We start from the raw sequence: 24,919 nt of genomic DNA, 5'->3' as shown, positions 1-24,919 counted from the left end.
GCATGCTTTACAGGAGGGGAGAGGATCAGAGTAGGCCTCCCACTTGTCCTCTGTAGGATCCTTGAGAGATGGTCAGTAGGTACTGGCTCAGGTATTTCTGGGACCATGACATTGTCACTGCAGAGCCACTTCCTAAATCCATTATTATCAATGCTCTATAGAGATCCAGACTCACTGTAGACACTAAGTGTCTGCTGAAGGACTGAATTAATATTTCCAAGCTTTAAAAAATTTTAAATTTTTTTATTAAAAGACCAGGCTGGAGTAAAGTGGCACGATTTCGGCTCATTGCAACCTCTGCCTCCTGGGCTCAAGCGATCCTCCTGCCTCAGCCTCCTGAGTAGCAGGGACTACAGGTACACACCACCATGCCTGGCTAATTTCTGTCCTTTTTTTTTTTTTTTTTTTTTAAGACAAAGTCTAGCTCTTGTTGCCCAGGCTGAAGTACAGTGGCGCGATCTCGGCTCACTGTAACCTCTCCCTCCCGGGTTCAAGCGATTCTCCTACCTCTGCCTTCCAAGTAGCTGGGATTATAGGCACCTGCCACCAGGCCCAGCTAATTTTTGTATTTTTAGTAGAGATGGGGGTTTCACCATGTTGGCCAGGCTGGTCTCGAACTCCTGACCTCAGGCAGTCCACTCGCCTCAGCCTCCCAAAGTGTTGGGATTACAGGCGTGAGCCACCATGCCCAACAATTCTTGTCCTTTTTGTAAAGACAGGGTTTTGCCATGTCGGCCATGTTGGTCTCATATTCATGAGCTCAAGTGATCTGCTCACCTCAGCCTCCCAAACTGCTGGGATTACAGGTGTGAGCCCCTGGGTCGGTCATTTTTTAAAATTAGAGACAGGGCCTGACTCTGTCATCCAGGCTGCATAGCTCACTGCAGCCTCCAACTCCTGTGCCCAAGTGATCCTTCTGCCTCAGCCTCCTAAAACTGGGATTACAGGCATGAGCCACCACATGAGGCACACACTCCCCTTTGAGGTCCCTGTTCAGGAACTTCACTCAGAATGAGCCGTCAGTGCACAGACATTTGTTCCAGTAATTTATGCTGAGGAAAGGACTGAGTTGAGGAAGGGAGAGGCTTTTACCTGCTGAATGACATCCTGTGCGGTGCTGACGCGGGGTGCTTTGATGACTGTCCGAGGTTGCTCTGGAGAAACATCATGCACTTGGACAAAGAAACTCTCCTCCTCAGAGCTCAAGATCACTTCTTTGTCATCTTGAACAGTGTTTTTCTCTTCTAGGTTCTATGTTTAAAAAGACAAATATGAGTAAATAGTAGGTTTATGCAGAATAAAGAAAGACAAATCTAGCAAAAATCTGAGCTTGTATCTTGGTGATATAGAAACTTAGGTTAGTATCTCATATACTATGTTATTATTTCATAAACTGTTCTAAAAGGATATACGTGTCTTCTGAGAGGAAGAAACTACTGTGCTTCTGATGATGTTGACAGATCCGTAACAAGCCAATTTATCTGCTCCTATTAGCTGTGGGTTTTTATTTTTTATTTTTTTGAGATGGAGTCTTGCTCTGTCGCCCTGGCTGGAGTGCAGTAGCACGATCTTGGCTCACTGCAGCCTCTGCCTCCTGGGTTCAAGCAGTTCTCCTGCCTCAGCCTCCTGAGTAGCTGGGATTACAGGCGTGCGCCACCATGCCTGACTAAGTTTTGTGTTTTTAGTAGAGACAGGGTTTCACCATACTGGCCAGGCTTGTCCTGAACTCCTGACCTTCTGATCTGCCCACCTCGGCCTCCCAAAGTGCTGGGATTACAGGTATGAGCCACTGTGCCCAGCCTATCTGTGGATTTTGAGAGTCCAAGTTGACTAGATAAATTTGTAGAAAGACAATATACCATTTGCCAAGTAGCAAAAGCCAAATAACACAGTAAATTGCATTTAAAAGAAAGCCCACCCATTTCCACAGATGTTGAACACTGAAGAAATGCTAGACATCTGAAATGTAAACCATGAAATTGACAGGTTGGGTGAAGAAAACCGCAGTGACAAGGCTGAATGAATGGCTGGAGGTAAGCCACATTGAAACACGTTTTGACAAAATTCACAGTAATTATGAGAATTAGATTAATTGGCTTTTGGTGAATTATGTATCTAGAGATAGATGTATCTTATTAAAAATTTTCAAACAATACAGAAGTATATCAAGAAAAACCAAACTTTTCCCATTCTCATCTTTTCTCCTCCTCCCACCTTAATCTCCACAAAATACCCCACTGTCATTAGGTAATACATCCTTTTAAACATTTGCTGTGGATGTTCAAATGTATTTTTGTGTATGTGACTGTGTAAAGCAACACCCTTGAATTATGTGAATTTAGATACAATGTGATTATCAAGCAGCTGCTGTTCTTTGTCCGCCCCATTTTCAAATGAGGATAGCTTAGTTAACTTTTGCAAGAGGGAGACTTAATAAAGGGGAAGGAGAGGCAAAGTAAGTAAACAGTAGTCAACCTCATCTCAGCAAGTGAGGACTTGGCAGGAAAACCTCCTTATCCCCGGAATTGTAGCCTCATCCCTCCAGACTAGGCTACTGAAATGGTGCTAACTAACCAGAAGAATCCATGAGTTGCTGTCACTATCCTGGAAGTTTCAACTAGAATTGTACCCATTGATTAAATTAAAGTCGGAATAGATAACTGCCACCAGGTGGCGCCAAAACTGTAACCAGGGCCAGAAAGGACTGGCTCCTGAAGCTTGCCCCAATCATTTAATTAACTTTGCAATCATGACGCTTTAATTACATGATTTTTTGTTAAATAAAGATATATAATCTATTTTAACTTTTTTCAATGAGTGAAAAAATCCATTTGAATTTTTTCCAATGAATGAATACTCCATTATATAATGGAGAGGGAAGAGACCAGCTATTGGCTCTTTTTGCATAAAATGAGATTGTATCCTATGTATACTGTGTTACAACTTGCTTAATAATATGTCATTGCATTGATCATATATATTTAACCAGTCAGAGGGCAAGATTTAGAGGTAATTCACATGACATAATTTATAACCTGTGTCCCCCAAACCGGGAGGCAAGAAATCAGAGAAAACTAAAAAGTTGCCGCATAAAATGTCCCAACAATGATGCATTAAGCTTTACTTTTAAGAGAGCACCTTTGAGCCTCCCTCAGAGCTTATTTTAAGGTGTTTCTAGCCACATTAGTTGGAAGCCACAGGTTATGAACGAAATAACAATAGCCCTCGCTTATATCCCTTTTTACTAAGCATTGTTGTACACATTGTCTACATGTTTGACATGAGTCTCATAATTTCTTTGAGTCAAGTAGTGTAGTTTCTATATAGATTGTACAAATTAGGGCAGTGTGCTTTACAGAAGTTAGGTGGCCTGTTCATTGTGACAGAGTCTTGGTTTACCCAATTTCAAACCCAGTAACAGAAGAAGACACATTGACCACAGGAAGATTTGGTACCTGACAGCCTGAAAGCCCAGGAGACAAGAAAATTACAAAAGGCAGGCAGGAGAGATCAGAGTCACAGATAGCAATTGAAGAATTTTCATATATGGGCAAACTGCTTATATGTCTTATTAGTTCCATGGGATAAAATAAATGGAAATACTTATAGCCCAAATCTATCTCCTCTAGTAGTATCCTCTTGCATTCAGTAAGTACTGAATTCATTTATGCAATCGGCAGGTATTATTTGGGTATCACTATGCACCAGGTAAACCTAGATACACTAAATTTATTTTATTTTTTTTTTATTTTTTGAGACGGAGTTTCGCTCTGCCACCCAGGCTGGAGTGCAGTGGCCGGATCTCAGCTCACTGCAAGCTCCGCCTCCCGGGTTCACGCCATTCTCCTGCCTCAGCCTCCCGAGTAGCTGGGACTACAGGTGCCCGCCACGTCGCCCGGCTAGTTTTTTGTATTTTTAGTAGAGACAGGGTTTCACCATGTTAGCCAGGATGGTCTGGATCTCCTGACCTCGTGATCCGCCCGTCTCGGCCTCCCAAAGTGCTGGGATTACAGGCTTGAGCCACCGCGCCCGGCCTAAATTTATTATCTTTTGAGATATAATATTTCAGTCATTTCAAAAATTTCCTAACAAAGGCATATAAAGGAGAACTTGCCATATTTTGCTCATCAGAAAAAGCTTGTTAGCTTTCCCTTCTGACTTATGCCCCTTTTTCTTCAAAATGCTTTCTTTTACCAGCTTTTTGGAAGCATATTCCTGAGGTCTCTACTGCCTGTTGTCATACACTTTTTTTTTTTTTTTTTAAAAGATGAAGTCTCGCTCTGTCACCCAGGCTGGAATGCAGTGGTGTGATCTTGGCTCACTGCAACCTCTGCCTCCTGGGTTCAACTGATTCTCCTGCCTCAGCCTCCTGACTAGCTAGGACTACAGGTGCCTGCCACCACGCCTTGCTAATTTTTGTACTTTTAGTAGAGATGGAGTTTCACCACGTTGGCCAGGCTGGTCTCGAACTCCTGACCTCAGGTGATCCACTCGCCTCGGCTTCCCAAAGTGCTGGGATTACAGGCGTTAGCCACCAGGCCCAGCTTGTCATACACATTTAAATTACATTTGGGTGTCCCTCCCCTCCCCAGTTCCTCTGAGCATATAATGAAGCTTCCTGTGACACTCAGCAGCCAGCCCATCTTCTCTCTAGCCCACCCACTGCCTCCTGCTCCTCCCAAGGTGCTGAGTGGGGGTGATCCACAAGGATGGACACAATTTCAGCCTGGGTAGCACAGGATGGTGGAAAGAACACTGACCTGGAAGCCATAGACTTGAATTCTTTCTACTTCTAACCCTGTCATGATCTCACCTCTCTGAATCTGTTTCTTTAAGTGTAAAATGGTTTCTGTTATATCATTCAACATACTGTTTGAGGGCTTTCAACACTAAATCATATGCAAATATGAGGTTTAAAAATTTACTGATTCATTGACACCACTTAGAGGATACTTTTTACATGTAGCTAATTAATAAGGCAAGACAATTTAAGAACAGGAAAAAAATTTAGACATTAAAGATGGCTTCAAAAGTATAGCTAAGCCCTCTGATATTTTATCATAAAGCAATTATTATTAGGGTTGCCTGGTCTCTGTCTTAGCACTTAGTGTATCTTAATAGAGAGAGAACGCTGGGGAGACAGTTACATTTTTAGCTTAAATGAAGTGTCCTTTCATCGTCTTAGGCAAGGTCAGGGAAAGAAGGCAGTGGCTCTGGGCTCTCGAGGTGATGCTAGAGCTCTGTAGAGCTTCAGGTCACGTTCACTGTGACTAGAAAGTGAAAACACATAATGGTGAACATTGGCTATTATCTTTCACTGTGCCCTAGCAAGCATGGGCCTGAGGGACCTTCTATCAGGCAAGCACTATCACATGCCCCAAAGGAGCAGATCATGTGCCCAGAACAGGGCTTGGCACATATTAGGTGCTCAATAAATATTTATATAATCAAATTGTTGAATAGACCCAACTGCTTGATTATCAACACGTCACGAGGCATGACTGTCTATGCTAGAGAAATGACCTTATATGTCATTTTTAAGTTAGTAGTGTTTTTCTCTGCTAATTCAGAAAAAAAAAGTGCTTCATCAATTAAGTCAAATAGGGGCCAGTCAGTTTGGAGTCAGCGTGGCATTGGTGCATCCTTTCCTTCCTGGGAATGATCATGGGGATCTTAGCACATGTAATACAAATGGTTACTAATTCTGACTCAGGCCAAGAGATTATTCTTACTTTGTATGAAGTTCTGGAATATTTTCAAAGAAATATTATTGTTTTACTTATAAGCATGGAAACTTCTATTAGCTAAAACTTCAGCAGGCACCAACTGGAAATCAGTCAACCCCAAAATAGAAAATACCTGCAGGTTTTGCATTATACAGTAATGTGACCCTTACAACAATATCTTTCCACACGTATAAATAAAATACTGGATCCATAGCTGATGACATGCATAAGGAATCTTTGCTTCCTTTATCTTATAAGGGATGTTTTTATTTATTTTTAAAATGGAATAGTTGCTTTGCATGAGAAAACATTTTTTTTTTTTTTAGATGGAGTCTTGTTCTGTCACCCAGGCTGGAGCACAGTGGCACGATCTCAGCTCTCTGCAACCTCTGCCTCCCGGGTTCAAGCAAGTCTCCTGACTCAGCCTCCCTCATGAGCAGCTGGGATTACAGGAGCCTGCCACCACGCCTGGCTAATTTTTGTATTTTTAGTAGAGATGGGGTTCACCATGTTGGCCAGGCTGGTCTCCAACTCCTGACCTCTAGTGATCCGCCCACCTCGGCCTCCCAAAGTGCTGGGATTACAGGCGTGAGCCACTCTGCCCGGCCTAAGGGATGTTTCTTAGATTCAATTACTGTACCTTAGAGATAATATTCTGAATATGTGCAGAAGAAGAAAACTGTTCATCCACATTTACTTAAGAATATAAACCAAGTTGCAATTACAAGAAATTCTGAAGTTCAGGGAGGCGGTGAGTGGTAAATGGCTAATCACATAATGAGTTGTTACTGTATAGGCTGCACCAGACACACTTACTTCCTGCTGGGTTTTTAAGACAATCCTGCCCACATATCCCTCTTCTGGAAACCAGCTGCTTAAAATTTGCATGATCTCCTCTTCTGGACCAATGGCTCTCTGGAATGGTTGTTTCCTACATTCGTTCTTTTCTTTAGATATAAAATATTTTTCTTCCATCAAAAAATAGTCTGTGGTAACAGGTTTGATGTCTTGTTCAGTTGTCAGAATCTAAAGAAAAAGTGAAGGCAAACTGAGGAGTGAGGAAAAAACTTAAATTCAAAACAAATCGACTTTCATGGTGTTCAGATAGGTTTGCTATGCAATTTATAAGTGAAATTTACTCTAGAGTATTGCATAATTCTTTTTGGAAGATCTAAGAATTCTCTTATGTTCAGAATGGATTGTTTATGTTCACTCTGGGCAATGGCACAACTTATTCATAATCCCCAGACAGCATAACTATTTTTCCCACTGCTGGAATGAAAGCTCCTAGTGAATTAAAAAGTTTAGGTTTCTCATTTCATGAACTTAGCCCTTTGTAATCTTGCAACACAGGACCGAGGGCAAATAACCTAGTTTAGTATTTACTAAGACAATCTCTTTTTCTCACATTGGAAATACTCGGTCATCTTCTCATGGAAGGTTTGTAGGGCGAGGTTCTCGTGTGGTCTAAGTTCCTGGGAATTCTTCTTTAAATAAACTTCTGATAGTGTGCTTAAAGTGCTTGTTTTCTTTGTTGGCTATGTGCAGTCAAACAGGACAGCTGAGACAAAGCTCTGGAACCAGACAGACCTGAGTCTGAGGTCGGCCTTTAATACTTGTTAGCTATGAATTATGGGGTAAAATACTTAATCCTCCAAAAATGTTTAATTCCTCCAAATGTTACGATCTCAGCTACATTTCATCATACAGCCTAACTTCAGAGGGAGCTCAAGGGCCATTCCCTTGGTCATTGCTTCCTTTAGTCTACCCCTATTCAGGAGAAGGAATTCTTTTTCCTCTGCCTCCCGGGTTCAAATGATTCTCCTGCCTCAGTTTCCCAAGTAGCTGGGATGACAGATGTGTGCCACCACACCTAATATTTGTATTTTTAGTAGAGATGGGGTTTCACCATGTTGGCCAGGATGGTCTCCATCTCTTGACCTCGTGATTTGCCTGCCTCAGCCTCCCAAAGTGCTGGGATTATAGGTGTGAGCCACTGCGCCCGGCCGCACCAAGAAGGAATTCTGAAATGGGTTAAGGATAAAATCGTCTGCAAGGATTTTAGGCCACCGTACCAAGCAAGGGTAGCGCTTCCAGTGTGGAAAAAAAAAGGAATTACACATGGGCCTTGTCTCGCCCTTTGGAGGACATGCCCCTCCCTCTTTAGATGCTGCTCTGTGTCCCTGGCTCTCACTCTTAGAAGTCCCCCTATGGATGGGGACCTGTCTGCAGAAGGCCCCAAAGATCCTTTGGAGGGGGATCTAGGGCAGAGGTGGCACAGCGTAAGGAGGCTTAGGCCAATTCTGTTACAGGGCTTGGGGTAACAGGCTTCAGGGTCTCCATGCCTCTTGCTACCACCAAAAGGAGAAGACCTCAAATGCCAAGATCAGGTGCCAGGGGAGGGGAGCAAAGTGGCTGCTCAACATGCAAAGGAAGGCCTTACGCTGGAGGGGCAGGAAATACCTTCTTGGCCCATGTGGCCCATCCTGAAGCTCTAAGAATTCGATTCAACTCCTCAGATGGCAAGAAGATTCCATTCACCTAATGTGCAAATTCTCACTGATTACTAATCTCTGCGTGAAGAAGGAAGATTAGGCCATGTCCAGGCTTAGGGCGAAAGCGTATATATGGCTGGAAGGCCACTCATTCTGGTCTTTATCATTCTAGAGCCTGGTATTTTATATAGCTTAAGAATAATTAAGGGCCGGGTGCGGTGGCTCAAGCCTGTAATCCCAGCACTTTGGGAGGCCGAGACGGGCGGATCACGAGGTCAGGAGATCGAGACCATCCTGGCTAACACGGTGAAACCCCGTCTCTACTAAAAAAAATACAAAAAAGACTAGCCGGGCCAGGTGGCGGGTGCCTGTAGTCCCAGCTACTCGGGAGGCTGAGGCAGGAGAATGGCGTGAACCCGGGAGGCGGAGCTTGCAGTGAGCCAAGATCCGGCCACTGCACTCCAGCCTGGGCGACAGAGCAAGACTCCGTCTCAAAAAAAAAAAATAAAATAAATAAATAATTAAAAAATCTTCTCTATAGGTCAAGGTAGTTTGTCAGATGATTCTTGGATGATTCTTGGAGTGGATCTCAACATTGAATAACACATTTCCAAACAATCAAAAGGCATATCATCAACATGGACTTTTGCACATTTATGTGCATCTGTGTTTACGCACACAGACATTTATACACACATGTACATCCATACATCTTAGATTTTAGATTCTCCCAACCATGGCTCAGGGGACTTACTTGCTGCAGAAGCTGCTTTGCCTTGGTGCCTCCATTAATAGTGAAAACAGTAAAGGGCTCTGGCCCTGGGACCCCATGCACCGTGACTCTGTGAGTCTGCAAACATTTTCTTTCTTCTGTATTAAACATCTGTCAAGAAGATCACATGGCTGATCATTCATCCTTAATCACATATTTCTAAGCTCTATTTGATACAGAAGTGCTAGTAGTTAGAAGTATGGATAGGAACATGTAAATGCAAAAGATGAGAGTCCATTTGTAGCCCAGTGCATCTTAATGTGGTAGAAGGGGCAATGCTACCTCTTCCTCAATCATTTAGTGAGGGTATTTCATAAGCACATCACCAAAATATTAATTTATTTTAAATTACGGTGTCTCCATCAGAATTAGAGGCTGATATTATCTGAAATGTACGTTAGTTTTTACTTATTAACTGATGTTCCACAGTATCTATTGAGTTCCATCTCTTTTCAGGGTACTGGGTTAGAAATTTGGATGGTAATAATAAAATGTTCTGCCCTTATAGAATATACCATTCAGGCACACAAATCATTATAATGCAAAAATATATCTGTGAGAAAGAGCTGGGTAAGTATGTAACTCAATTCTTCGGGCATTTTGTGTATTAAGATATATTCATTCATTCGAAATAAATAATATATGGAAGGCTTATAGTGAATCAGACATTATGCCTATCCCTGGAAAATCAGCGGCAAATGGGACACTATCCCTGCCAAGGGCTTCCAGTTGAATGAGATAGCTAGAGGGAAATGTAGGCAGTTGTAAGGAGCATGGTACGTTCCTTGGGAACCCAGAGGAAGTGGCCTAGAAGAGGTTTGGGAGAAACCAGGGAGGGCTTTCTGAAAATGGTATCTGAACCAAATCTTGAAAGACATAGTGTAATTTAGCAGATGAAGAATGAAACGAGAACCCCAAATCGACGTAACATGTGTACAAAGACTTAGAAGTGGCCTACAGCAGGGCATTCTGGGAACATCAAGTTCTACAACTAACTTGTTGGAGGGAGAAAGGCTAGGGATGCACGCAAAAGCACAGCCACTCAGGGCTTCACCTAACTGGCTAAAATTTAGACTGAAACTGGCAAAATGAGGATCTGAGGGCTGAAGTGTATTTTTAGCATGTACTTTATTTTTTGGGGGGGTGGGGAGGAGAGGTTAGCTTTGTTATGCTTGCACAATGTGATTTTTTAAAAATCAGTTTTACTGAAGTATAATTGTCATACTATAAAATGCACACATTCTAATTGTATCATTTAGCTTGCACTATATTATTAATTAAAAAGATTAAATAGTTGCCAACATTTACAAAACCCCAGATGTCCTGATTCTCTTGAAAAAACAAAAGATCTGACGACATCACAAGGCAACAAGCAGCTGGAGCTGAGAGCTAGGTGACAGCTGCCCCTCTAAATGACCCAAGAGCTCTCTGCTTTCTAAGAGTCTGTGCTCAGTCCAGGTCCATGCCTGCACATCATCTTCTTGGGAATGTGAATTTGTGACTTCTGGTATAAACTATACCCTGAAAGCAACAGAGAACTGATGGAGGGTTTTTCACAGAGGAGAGACATGATCGTATTTAGTAGATCTGTTTGGGAGGCCCTAGATGCAGACAGACAAAGAGGGGCAAACCCAGAGGAAATGAGACCAATTAGGAAGACTCTACCACAAGCCAGGTGAGAATGAACCAGGGCCAAGGCAATAAGGACAGACCAAGATTAATGGATGTGAAAGATACTAAGGAAATAGAATGATCAAGTCTTAAACGGGGAAGAAGGCCAGGATGACCTACAGTTACTGGCTTCAGCAATGGAGAGTGATGCTCTCCATGGTCAAACACATATTTACCAAGCACATATCCATATATGGCTGCCCAGGAACCCCAAGGATGGCAAGGTGTGATATAACAAAAAAATACATATTTGGTCTTTGTCCCCAGTTCTTGGCACACAGCTCCTAAAACCTTTGAAATCTCTGGAGTGAAGAGTGTCTTTTGTTGCTACTGAGATGATTGGTGGCTGAGAAAGACCAAGGCATGATTAGAGGGGTGGAACCCTCAGCCCTGCTGCCAGACCTCAAGGAGGGGAGGGGGCTGAAGACTGAACTAATCACCGGTGGCCAGTGATTGAACCAATCATGCCTAGGTCATGAAACCTCCATAAAAACCCTAAATGATGGGGTTCCGAGAGCTTCCAGGTTGCTGAACGCATCAAGGTTCTGGGAGGGTGGCCTGAAGGGGACACGGAAGCTCTGCACTCCTCCTCCCATACCTTGTTCCGCGCATCCTTCCATGAGGCTGCTCCTGAGGTGCATCTGTTCTGATCAACTGGTAATAATAAGCAAAGCACTCTCGTGAGTTCTGTGTCATTCTAGCCAATTATTGAATCTGAGCATTTATAGGGATCCTCTGAATTTATAGCTGTTTGGTCAGAAGTCCTGGTGACAACCTGGGACTTGTGACTGGCATCTGAAGTAGGAGTAGTCTTGTGGGACTGAGCCCTCAACGTGTGGGATCTGACACCAACTCTAGATGGATAGTGTTAGAATTGAACTGAAATGTAGGACACCCAGCTGTTGTCAGAGAGTTGGAAGAGACACCACATTTTTGGTGTCAGAAGTGTTGTGAGTAAAAACAGTTCATCTGTGGCATCTGTGGAATCTTCAGCTGTAACAGATACTGAGGTCACCCTGCTTAGAACTGGGTATTTGGCCCTGCTCTGCCTTTCTGAAAGCATCTGATTCCTGCTCTTTGTACCAAGCGGCCCTGCCCTTCTTACCAATCCTCTGCACAAGGTGGAAGCCACACCTTCCTCCACGTTGGCCAAAGTGCTGTTCTAAACCTTGGACACATGGTGCAATCACCTGATGATCCTTAAAAAAACTGATGCCTGGGGCCCACCTGCAGAGACGCTGGTTTAACTGGTGCGGGGCGTGGCCTGTGCACATGGAGTTTTTAAAGCTCCCCAGGTGATACAAATATACAGTCAAGGTTGCTGTGGAGTGATGAAGGGAAACGGGAGGAACACCGAAGCAAACAAGGGCAGGGACAGCAGGAGTCAAAACTGATAGTGGTGAGGGCAAGAGAAGGGCAGAGAAGAAAGCAGAAAGTGGCAGTGGAAGCTGTCATGGCCAGTGCCATTGTGAGCACAGAAGGTGCCTTTCCAAAGATTGTTAGGACTATGTTGAGTCTGAGATTGACACAAAAGTAATCACATTGTTAAACATGTAATGGGGGTAACCAATGGACACACTTTTAAAATGTATGTTAGGCCGGGCGCGGTGGCTCAAGCCTGTAATCCCAGCACTTTGGGAGGCCGAGACGGGCGGATCACGAGGTCAGGAGATCGAGACCATCCTGGCTAACACGGTGAAACCCCGTCTCTACTAAAAATACAAAAAGCTAGCCGAGCGAAGTGGCGGGTGCCTGTAGTCCCAGCTACTCGGAGGCTGAGGCAGGAGAATGGCGTAAACCGGGAGGCGGAGCTTGCAGTGAGCTGAGATCCGGCCACTGCACTCCAGCCTGGGAGACAGAGCCAGACTCCGTCTCAAAAAAAAAAAAAAAAAAAAATAAAATGTATGTTTAATTTAAAGAAGAAGCATAATAGAATTAGCCAGCTAATTAAAGTTGTTTTAGACATACCTTTTTAGAGATAGGATCTCATTCTTTTGTCCATGCTGGAGTGCAGTGGTGTGGTCATAGCTCACTGTAGCCTCAAACTCCTGGGCTCAAGCAGTCCTCCTGCCTCAGCCTCCTAGGTAACTGGGACTACAGGTGCTTGACACCATGCCCAATTGAAACACCTTTTTTTTTTTTTTTTTTAAATAGAGATGGGGTCTTTCCCAAGCTGATCTTGAACTCCTGGACTCAAGCTGTCCTTCTGCCTTGGCCTCCCAAAGTGTTGGGATTAGAGGCATGAGCCGCTGCACTCAGCCCAGTTTCTTATCTAACTAAACCATCCTGCATTAGTGAGGGGGCCCTGGTCCAAGTGTCCTCAAACTTTAGTGGGCACTGAGTTTCCGTGGGGCACTTGTTAAAATGCAGATTCTGGTCAGGTGCGGTAGCTCACGCCTGTAATCCCAGCATTTTGGGAGGCCAAGGCGGGAGGATCACTTGAGTCCAGGAGTTTAAAACCAACCTGGGCAATACAGTGAGACCCCATCTCTAAAGAAAAAGAAGTTAGCTGGGCATAGTGGCACACGCCTGTAATCCCACCTACTCAGGAGGCTGAGGTGGGAGAATAGATTGAGCCAGGAAGGTCGAGGCTGCAGTGAGCTAGGATGGCACCACTGCACTCCAACCTGGGCGACAGAGTGACACTGGGCGACAAGAGACACACTGTCTCTGGAAAAAAAAAAAAAGCAGATTCTGCAACTGTGGCACTTTCTACAGTGTCCTTCTTCCATTCTCAAGGGTGCAGATTCTGCATCCCCCAAGCACTGAGGTGCAAGTTATGCATCGCCAGCAGAGCCTATTGCTCTCTCCAGCCTTGCTCTGCCTGTGACATTTGCCCCTGGACTGCTGAAGGAGCAAAATATTTTCCTGGTTTAACCTAAAGTTTCTAGAAGTATTGGAAATGCTTCCTACTAGGCTTTGCTTAATAAACCTCTTCCCCACTTTATTATATTTGGCTCACTTCCCTGATAGACACTATAATACATGGGCTTTGTTACTAGAACTTGAGTGTAAATCCTGGACTGCTGCTTGCTAGCTGTGTGACCTCAGATGTACTGAGCTCTACCTTCCTCATCTGTAAAATGGAGATGATACTAATAGCTACTGCCTGACGTTATTGAGAGGACTGAGTTAGTATATATATAAAGCGCTTGCTAAGTGCCAAGTGTCAGCCATTACTGTTATTAATTTCCATAGCTACCTAATTAATAACTCACACCAACCACTTTGCTGAGCCACAAAAAGCCCACCTTCAGTGTAGCAATCCCCATAAATATGCTGAGTGAAACAGAACTTCATTACCGAAGAGGCTGACATGGTACTGCCAGAGGAATTTTCTTCCATCCTTCTGCTATTAATGAATAAACTAGAGATTTCCAAGACTTCATTGTGAAGGTTTCGCAGCTGAAGATGTCGATATCCTGGAGTAATACAGAATTGGCAAAAGCTTGTTAACCATGTGCTACTGAAAAGAAGATGCTCCTGGAGGTCAGTAAATGACAGGTAGAAAGAAGACCTTAAAATGGGCAGGGATGGCAACAGGCATGCAACCAACAGGTGCCTTTTCGCCAGGAGAGTGCTGCCCCGAGCTACCCAATGGCAATTAATTTGTTCAAGTACTGTTTCCAACTTAGACACAAACAGAAAACCTTAAACTCAGACAAAACCTGATCTAGTAGGAAAACCTGATCACTAACAGTCCCTGTTCAAATTTTCTACCTTAGAGCAGCTTTAGTGATAACAGAGTATTTCCACGATGGGAGATTGGTTATAAATTACGGTATGACTATAAGTGTAAGTATAAAATGGAATAATACACAACTGGTAAAAGTGGTAATGTATATGTATAGTTATTAACATGAATGGTTGCTCACTATATACATTAGTAAGTGAAAACCAGTAAGTTACAAAACACAAAGATTAGTAGAAAGCCTATTTGTTAAAAATATATCTGTATGCTCATGTGTTATATACATGGTAGGAGAAACAAAGCCTGCAAGACTTATACACCAAAAGTGACTGTGTTGGAGAGATGGAAAAATGGATAATCAAAAAAAAAATTGTTTTTGTTTCTATGTACTTTCTCATATTTCTGTAATAACAGTTATGGGTGTCCCCCTGACCCCATACTCCCCATTCCTGTGTAGAAGTCCTAACCCTCAGTACCTCTGAATGTGGCTGTATTTGAAGAGAGGGCCTTTAAGGAGGTAATCAAGTTAAAATGGGGTCCTTCAGGTGGGCCTTAATCCAGTGGGACTGGTGTCCTTATGAGAAGAGGGGATTAGGACACAGACAACATAGAGGGCTGACTGTGTGAGGACACAGTGAGCAGGTGACCATCTGTAAGCCAAGGAGAGAGGCCCCAGAAGAAACCAATCCTGCCAACACCCTGATCTCAGACTTCCAGCCTTAAGACTGTGAGGAAATACATTTCTGTGGTTCAAGCCACCTAGTGTGTGATATTCTGCGATGGCAGCCTGAGCAGACTAATTAAATGACCACAGGCTACTTGCACAGAGAAGAGAAACAGGAAAAGAACACAAAGTAGGAAACTGTAATGTGTTTGTGAGCTCCGAGGATGGCAGCTTGAGTGTGGCTGGGAGAGGAAGTGCGTACTTAGAACATTGGTGCTCAAAGGAGACCATCAGAGCCAGCGCACCTGGGAGCATGTTAGAAAGGGAAACTGTCAATCTCTCCACTGCACTCCAGCCTGGGTGACAGAGCCAAACTCCATCTCAAAAACAAAACAAAATAAATAAAAACAAAACAAAAAAACGGTGCACAGGCTGAAATTTATCAGAGTGCCACAGCAAAGCCAATCCACAAGCCAACAGCTCTAGCCTTTGCCCAGAATTCTTCATTGCCCTCTTCCTGCACCTGAAAACCAGTCCCAGCTTCCCAAACTGGACTTCTGCCAGGTACCGACTCCAACCGCGCAGTCACTTGGGCCACCACCACACCCGATCCCTCCGACATCTCTGTTTCCTCTCCTTACTTCAATCCCTGCTTTCAAACTGCCAGCAGTGCTGTGGGTAGTATTTAGGAAGAAAAATGTGTGGAAATGTGAGTGCAACAACCACTGCTCCCAACATCAGCAGGCGTGGGTGAGGCTGCACTTTACAAGGGATATATTTTTTTTTTTTTGTATTTTTTTAGTAGAGACGGGGTTTCACCGTATTAGCCAGGATGGTCTCGATCTCCTGACCTCGTGATCCGCCCGTCTCGGCCTCCCAAAGTGCTGGGATTACAGGTTTGAGCCACCGCGCCCGGCCGGGATATTGTTAATACCGCAGATTCTTAAAAAACGTAAAAGAAGGGCTGGGCACAGTGGCTCAAGCCTGTAATCCCAGCACTTTGGGTGGCCGAGATGGGCGGATCACGAGGTCAGGAGATCGAGACCATCCTGGCGAACACAGTGAAACCCCGTCTCTACTAAAAAATACAAAAAACTAGCCGGGTGAGGTGGCGGGCACCTGTAGTCCCAGCTACTGGGGAGGCTGAGGCGGGAGAATGGCGTAAACCCGGGAGGTGGAGCTTGCAGTGAGCTGAGATCCGGCCACTGCACTCCAGCCTGGGCGACAGAGCGAGACTCCGTCTCAAAAAAAAAAAAAAAAAAAAAATGTAAAAGAAAAACTTCTTTTGAGACGTGCTTCAAAAGTGCTCCAATCTGTATTTCCTTTTGCTTCTTATTTCAACTTCTTTATAAGAAAATGTCAAACACAAAAGAAGAGAGAAGAGTATAAGGAAATGTAAAAGAAAAACTTCTTTTGAGACGTGCTTCAAAAGTGCTCCAATCTGTATTTCCTTTTGCTTCTTATTTCAACTTCTTTATAAGAAAATGTCAAACACAAAAGAAGAGAGAAGAGTATAAGGAAATTCTGGCATCCATCGTCAAGCTACAACAATGATTAACATTTGGACAATTTTATTCTACCTCGTTTTAAAGCTTTCAGTGGAATGATTCTCTGAGCAGTTACCGCTGAACTGTTGTTTTCCACAACTGCAAAACGAAGAAATACAAGATCTTCGAAGTGAACGCGGAACAGAAACTGCTCGTTCCACATGGGGTTCAGGGTGTTTCGATGGATGGGCTTCGTGCGGAAATGGCAGCTGTCCAGAGGCATGCCCAGGACATCGACTTCAATGCACGGGCTTCCCGTGCTGTTACTGGGGCACACATTCTGACCAGAGACAATCTAGGGTGAGGGAGACAAAAGGGATCAAAGTCACCGAGGATAAAAACGAAAGACAACCTCTACACCTCACTGCTTCCCTCTTCAAAGGAATCCCAAGAACACTGGAATGGACAAAGTGAATGATGAATAAAACTGTTTTAAAAGTAAATGATCGTAGGGCCAGGAGCGGTGGCTCACGCCTGTAATCCCAGCACTTTGGGAGGCTGAGGTGAGCAGATCACGAGGTCAGGAGATAGAGGCCATCCTGGCCAACCTGGTAAAACCCCATCTCTACTAAAACACAAAATATCAGCTGGGCATGGTGGCGCGCGCCTATAGTCCCAGCTACTAGGGAGGCTAAGGCAAGGGAATCGCTTGAACCCGGGAAGCAGAGGTTGCAGTGAGCTGAGATCACACCACTGCACTCCAGCCTGGTGACAGAGCAAGACTCCATCTCAAAAAAAAAAAAAAAAGTAAGTGATTGTAACTGGGTAATCACATGACTGGAATCATGTGAAAAGCCTATTTTGTCAACATCATTCACTTAACTGTAACCTTTCAACTATCAAAAATGTTCAAATGTCTTCAAAAACCAAACAAGATGAAGTTAAATTTCTCACAAAAGATGACTTTACACAATATAATATAAATTTATTACTAATATTCTGTTCAAAATGTCATAGGAATATGTTTTATAACTTCAAAACCTTTTTCTTGAAGAGTTTCATTTTGGAGCAAGTTGCAGACATGTTAGGAATTAATTCACAGCTTTCTGTAGACAGATCAAACTACCCTCGCCCCTAGCTAAAAAAAAAAAAAAACAAAAACAAATAGGAAAGGGGCTACTGTCCTGCTGTCTTAGGGAAAGAGAAAAAGCAGTTTGGGTGGTAGGAAAGTTTGTGAATGGGGTTATCCCAGGGGTTTGCGGGTGTCGTATTTGGAGGGCTTTCTGGCATTCATCCCGTGGAGGGAGAGAGACAAGATCTAAAGGTGGAAAGAGATGACCAGGTCTCTTTTGTTGTTTTGTTTTGTTGAAACAATGTCTCACTCTGTCACCCAGGCTGGAGTGCAGTGATGTAATCTTGGCTCATTGCAACCTCTGCTTTCTGGACTCAAGTGATTCTCCAGCCTCAGACTCCCGAATAACTGGGACTACAGGCGTGAGCCACCATGGCCGGCTAATTTTTTTGTTATTTTTTGTAGAAACAGGGTTTCACCATGTTGCCCAGGCTGGTCTCAAACTCTTGAGCTCAAAGCGATCTACCCACCTGGGCCTCCCAAATTGTTGGGATTACAGGTGTGAGCAATCGCACCTGGCCAGGTCTCTGTTTTTAAGAGGATTCTGTGGAGTTTTGACAATAAGTTATTTAGGTGAAAAGGAATAAGGAAAGGCCCATGAATGATAAAGGTTAAATTATAACGAGGAAATATACTTAATTGTATTTATATATTGACGCGAGTTTGTCTGATCTTAGAGCTTTGGAGCTTAGAGCTTAACATGAGCTGATCTAACAAAAAGCGCAACTTTCATGGGCTATACTCATAGTTATGATTCTGTGGGCCCTGGAAGACAGAGCTGCCATCGTCAGTACATCAGGTGAAGCAGGGACCTCATAAGCCCCGCTCCTGGGCTCTGGCAAACACAGTGTCTGGCAACAGCTTGCCTAGCCATAGCTACTGCTTCGTGGGAGATAAATACATTATTCTGGGAACGAAATCTGTATGACCAAAATTGTGACATGGCAGCTTTCCAATGCCTTGAATTCAAAACCAGTTCGTTTTCAGAAAGGCTTAAAGCCAACCTTAAGTTCTTTCTCTAGGGGCTGTACTTACAGTTAAAGAATAGACTACAGGATCCATGCTGTCCAGATCTCTTTCCAGTGGAGAAAACTTCTGATACATCGGGCAGTTCTTGTCCCACAGAACTGGAGGTTTCAAAACATAACCACAACCACCATTTGCCTCAAACATTGCAGCATTTAAATGTAAAGGGAGATCTGTAAAACAACAACAAAAAGCCAATATAGCGTGTTACTTTGTCCCTTAAGTATCATCTAATAAATTTAAAGTTCAAAAGAACTTTGCATCAATTTTCCCTAAGCTCCAGCATGAAAAAGAGATAATCACCCATTCGTCCCACAGATTGATAAATGCCTACTATATGCCGAGTTGTGTGAGGCATCAGATACAGCAGGTAATAAGAGAAAAATTCCTGTCCCTCTGGGGCTTACAGTCTATGGATTGCCCTGTGTTACCACTCCAAACTAGGTTCCACCATTTAAAAATGCCTTTGCAAATATTTGCTACATCTCTCTGAAAAATCTTGTGAAATACAGTTGACCATGGGGGACTGGTTCCAGGAGGAGAAGGTACCAAAGTTCACAGATGCTCAGGTCTGTGATATAGATGGTGTAGAATTTGCATTATAACCTATACCATCCTTCTGTACACTTCTTTTTTTTTCCCCTGGGAGCGTAGATTCAAGTTGCCCTGAATATATGCTCCCTCTTCTGTATACTTAAAATCATCTCTAGATTACTCATAATACCTAATCCAATGTAAATGCTATGTAAATGGTTGCCATACTGTATTGTTTAGGGGGGAAAAAAAACCAAGGAAACAAGGCTGTATATGTTCAGTGCAGATGCAACCATTCATTTTTTTAATGAATATTTTCAATCCACAGCTGGTTGAATCCACAGATGTGGAACCCAAGGATATGGAGGGGCAACTGTACCTTATTTTATACTAAATTTTAGAAAGGAATAATGGCTTATCTCTAAACCATGCAGACAATTGTATGGACAATTCTTGCTATTTCAAATGTAAGATAAGAATCTTAATTATACAAGAAAGAATAGGAGAATAGACAGAAAAACATGCTTTTCCTTGAAATCTCAATTTCATCCCATAAATTACAATACATCTACTTCTTTTTTAAAAAATTGTAAACATGAAAAAAATCACATCTGATTGACATCATGTCCACAATCCCCTCAATCATAAACATCAGGAACCTTCAGAGAAGCTTTGAGTTTTTTGTTGCCAAATTTTATTTGGCACAGTACTTTGATGAACAGTTGGATTCCTGCACTGTTTCTAGGCTCTTACACACTCAAATGCTCACCTGATGGTGAGCTCAATAAACAGTAACTATATTTTTTTTGTGATCATGACATCAATCTCAAGTGATTTCAGTAGCACCGTGTCTATCCTAATAGTTTTCCAAAACTTTAAAGCTGTAAAGCCAAAACTCTAAAGCTATTATTAAAACGTTGAAGTTTTAAAAAAACTATTTTATTTTACTGTTTTAAGTTCTGGGGTGCATATGCAGGATGTGCAGGTTTGTTACATAGGTAAACATGTGCCATGGTGGTTTGCTGCACCTGTCAACCCATCCCCTAGGTATTAAGTCCAGCATGCATCAGCTCTTTCCTCTAATGCTCAATTTCTTAACTGAAATCTAACTTGGTGACCTAATATGTAAAAGAGATCCATGTAGAGCCGCACAGTTTGAAATAAAGGTGGGACCTCAAATCTAGCCCTCTTGCTGTCCCCTGGACATGGTCCCAGAACTTCATCTGGGGCTATAGTTTAAAAATAATCATTCCAACCAAGTCAAAGAGTATGCACAAATCAGTGTAACCCTGCTACACCTCTGAAACAATGCACATAATGATAGATCAAGCATACCATCGCCTTGATGGTCGTCTATTCATTAAAATACTCTGCATTATGTAGACACCATTCACATAATGTTTATCCTTCTATTTGAGGATTGGAAAAGTCTGTCATTCAAAAAAGCTTAATAAATTCTTTTAAAAAAGAGGTTTTTCTTTTGACTAGGGTTTCATGTTTACACATGGTAAGGTACTGTTCTGCCTCAGATGCAAAGAACTTAGAGGGTCTGTTGCCAGCAATAACCAGGGTTTGCATACCAGCCTCAGGTCAGTTTCTAAACTCAAGAGTTGGTTTTATTGAGTGTTGATCTGGGAAACTCCTAGTTCCAGATCACTTCAGACCTCCTTGGAGTTGATGGAACCAGCAGAAAGCTTGGGAAAGGATGGCCATAAGTCCATGGACACCCACTTGGAGCATCAGAATCCCCTGAAATCCAGGAAGTCGCAGAGCAGAAGATCCATGAAACCTCTTGGGAGGTTGGCCCTGGGAGGGTTTCTCTGCTATTTGGTTGGGGTGCTTCATGGATAATCAAGCACTTCCTAGCCTGGAAATTCTTTTCAACAATTGAAAAATGGTGCTTCAATTGTTGACTCTTATCAATCTATTGGATCTATCTATCTATCTATATATTTCTATTTCTTTTTTTTTGAGACAGTGTCTCACTTTGTCACCCAGGCCGGAGTGCAGTGGCGCAATCTCATTTGACTGCAATCTTTGCCTCCTGGGTTCAAGCGATTCTTTTGCCTTAGCTTCCTGAGTAGCTGGGACTACAGGCACATGCTACCATGCCTGGCTAGTTTTTGTATTTTAGTACAGATGGGGTTTCATCATGTTGGTCAGGCTGGTCTCAAACTCCTGACCTCAGGTGATTCACCTGCCTTGGCCTCCCAAAGTGCTGAGATTACAAGCATGAGTCATCGTGCCCAGCCCCATCTATATATTTTTTGAGACAGAGTCTCGCTGTGTCACCCACGCTGGAATGCGGTGGTGCAATATTGATACACTGCAACCTCTGCTTCCCGCTTAGTCTTCCAAGTAGCTGAGACTACAGGTGTACACCACCAACCCCCACTATTTTTTTAAAAAATATTTTTAGTAGACATGGGGTTTCACCACGCTGGCCAGGCTGGCCTCGAACTCCTGGCCGGAAGTGATCCACCCACCTCGGCCTCCCAAAGTGCTGGGATTACAGGTGTGAGCCACTGTATCTGGCCTTACCTATCTGTTTGAATTTGCAATTCAGAGAAGTAAATACTTGGAAAAGATCTTGACCAAAAATCAAGAACCACATGTTCATATTGCAGTGGGGCTGGTGGAGATAATCGGCCTCAATTCAGAGTAGCAAGTGTTTACTGAGCATCTACCATGTGCAAAGTATTAATATGAAATCAGGCTGTACCCCCAGTTTGCAGAAATGAAGACCACTTGTACAGATGAACACACGGATACTCCATGTTGCTTGTACTTTGTCCAACATGGGGAGATGTTTAATCAGCACACTGAATGGAGAGAGGTTATGTGATAGCACCTTTTCCTGGTTTGGAAGATTATGCAGAGAAATTTGAGGATGAACCACCAGCACAGTCATTTGATTGGGATGGCTTAAAGATGTACTCTCAATCCCAACTTGATTTGGAATAGAGACAAAGCCTTTAAGGGTGAGTCGAGGACAGGCAGCTTTAGTCTGTACTTCTGGACAGCAGGGTGACCCACGGAGTGGCAGCTCCCTGTGTCCCCTTCACCTGTGGCTCCCTTTTGCCATCAGTGGAGCCAGTGTGTCTATACCAGTCCTGGCACTTCTGGAGAAAGGGCACATCCAAAACGAAATGCACTTCCATTTCCTTGAGAAAATCTTTTGATAGTGACTTCAGTTTACTTAAAATATGCTGGTATAATAACCAATGGCACCAGGTGGACACAGGACTACAGACAGGGCTAGAGATGTGAACCCACAAGCCACTCAGAAAAGAATGAACAGAAATAGGAAATAAAATTTTTACAACTTTGAAAGTATTTCACGATTATTTCCATTTGCGAGCCCAAATCATACTGTTTTCATAACTTATCAAACACACTCAGTGATAGCTAACCTTTGTAGAATGCTCTCTATGTGCCAGACACTATGCTAAATATGGTACTTCACTGGCATCTTATTTAATTTTAACTGAAAGAAGCACATATAACAAGGGCAGAAACGCGACCAATATCTCTAATCATATGTCTTTGGGGTCATCCACCAACGGGTGTTGTTGGCACCAGTGCCAGGTAGCTAGCTGGTCCCAGAGCTAAAGCTGTGGTTTGACCTCAGCTGGAGACAAGGCCATACTGTGATTTGTGGTTCAGCATGGTTAGATAAGACTGGATTCAGTTCACGTGAGATGAATGATAACAGCTGACTGCCACTTGACTGTTCAAGGGAAAAACTGTGGTTTATGAATGAGTTTTTAGGAAACATTTATCTACTCTTTCCTCACCGTCTGTAGCTCCTCTCCTCCCCCATAACCAAGTGGCAACAAAATGCTTTATCTTTTAAACTTCCAGACTCCTTGAATTTCTTAGTACAAGTCATCCTACCTTCAACAAATTAACCAATTTCTGCCTTGGTTTGCTCATCTGAGAAATGGCGAACATAAAGGTACACAACTTTAGGGCTGTTGTGAAGATTAGATATTACGGGGTCAAGAACTCAGCGTGCTGCCTAATGCACGGTGAGCGTGCAATCAACGGCAGCTTCTACTCTGGAGTTTTAGGCCTCATATCAGAGTCTCATTGACCGTGGAGAAACACGATCACTACTTACTCTGTTCATGTACTTCACATACTTGTTTTCCTTTTGCTAGCTACTCTTAGGGCACTGACCATTATTCTCCATCTCAGTTCCAAAAGGATAAGAAGCTAAAATGGTTTTAATTTGCAAAGTGGTTGGAGCGACATTACTTTTTGATTGCAAGAACAACTCTGTAGTGAGACAGGTTAACTAGGCGGTGTTAGGAAATCCCTGCTGCAAAAAGAGCTTTAAACATAAACCAGGCATGGCTCTGTCAAGAGCAACTTGGTGTTTGAAAAACTGCATTAAAAAAGGGGAAGGACCAGGAGACCTTACAGGCCCCTTCAAGGTTCTTCAAGGTTCTTTTCTATCACCTTAATCTGAAACATCAGAGGCACAATTCAGTATCAAATTCACTTCTCTTTTCCATCATCATATTTTTATTCTCACATACGATGTGCCCCAGTCTGGAATCTTGCCCATTTGAAAAAATGTTGTCAAACTGCATTTACTGAAATGTAAGATGCAAAGGAGAGAGGTGAGCATGCAGGCCCCTTACCATCGGTCTGGTAGTTGAGTGCCACGAGCTGTATCCCATGGAGCCAGAACATGATGGGGTTCGGGTTGGAGGAGTCGATGCGGGTGGCAGCAGGGTAAGTTCTCAGCAGCTGACAGGCGGTATGCTGGATCAGTTTCTGAGAATACCTGCGACACAGACGTTTGGCGGCATTTTCATTCAGCGACGAGATATGATAACATTTAGGAGTTCTAATGATAGCACTGAGGGATGTGGTTGGGTTGAGAGGGGAAGAAGATTCCTCCCAGGTCTGTCGAATGCCTTCACAGGAACCTAAACCCCCCAAGAAATTAGCCACAGATTAGTGTAGAAAACTTTAAATATTTTAGTAAGATAAACCTTGAACAACATCCCAGTAAACAGTCATAGCATATAAACCACATCAGAATACCTCTTGGATTTTACTTGTGAGTTAGCTTGCCACTTTGAAAAAACATGATGGCTACTTAGTTTTAAAATGAGTGTGGTGGCTGAATGTGCTGGCTCATTCCTATAATCTCAGCACTTTGGGAGGTCAGGGTGGGAGGATTGCTAGAACCCAGAAGTTCAAGACCAGCTTGGGCAACATGGTAAGAGCCCATCTCTACAAAAATTAAAAAACAAAATAAAACCAAACAAAAAAACCCCCACAAGAAACAAAACAAAATGAATGTAGCAACATCAGTTTAAATTAAAAAGCCTGGAAGTCCTTTGCCTCAGTACTTCATCTGGGTTGTGGTATATTTGCACAAATAAACAATATATGTATAAAGATATTCATGCCAGCAGTTTTTCATAGGAAATAACCAAATCAAACCAGGAAGCAACTCAAATGTATCAGTGAAGAAGTGATTAAATAAATGACAGTATATCCATGCAGTGGATCACCACACAGGCATTAAAGAGAATAAGGAAGCTATATGTACAGAAAATTATGTGAAAAGTTACAGCAAGTATAAAGGTTATTCACCTTTATACTTATGTTTGGTATGTTTAGTTATAGAGGCATACTTTGTTTTATTGTGCTTTGTTTTATTGTACTTTGCAGATACTGCGCTTATTTTTTTTTTTTTTA

The 24,919-nt window shown here is 42.9% G+C and overlaps 1 protein-coding gene across 2 annotated transcripts in view; it reads right to left on the bottom strand.

The window, feature by feature from the left end:
- Positions 1–24,919, bottom strand: part of LOC117091955 (1-phosphatidylinositol 4,5-bisphosphate phosphodiesterase epsilon-1) — a 245,213-nt gene that overhangs the window by 5,756 nt on the left and 214,538 nt on the right. For both annotated transcript variants that reach the window (XM_033225009.1, XM_033224999.1), the window contains 7 exons: positions 23,848–24,138; positions 18,674–18,837; positions 16,600–16,861; positions 13,968–14,086; positions 8,976–9,104; positions 6,543–6,752; positions 1,093–1,251 (listed from right to left, as the gene is read on the bottom strand). In XM_033225009.1, the coding sequence (XP_033080900.1) occupies positions 1,093–1,251; positions 6,543–6,752; positions 8,976–9,104; positions 13,968–14,086; positions 16,600–16,861; positions 18,674–18,837; positions 23,848–24,138 (1,334 nt within the window). The remainder of the gene's footprint in view (positions 1–1,092; positions 1,252–6,542; positions 6,753–8,975; positions 9,105–13,967; positions 14,087–16,599; positions 16,862–18,673; positions 18,838–23,847; positions 24,139–24,919) is intronic.

The sequence above is a fragment of the Trachypithecus francoisi genome, unplaced genomic scaffold, assembly GCF_009764315.1.
Source record: "Trachypithecus francoisi isolate TF-2019V2 unplaced genomic scaffold, Tfra_2.0 Contig01436, whole genome shotgun sequence".
Classification (NCBI taxonomy): domain Eukaryota; kingdom Metazoa; phylum Chordata; class Mammalia; order Primates; family Cercopithecidae; genus Trachypithecus; species Trachypithecus francoisi.
This window is presented reverse-complemented; position numbering and strand designations above follow the sequence as displayed.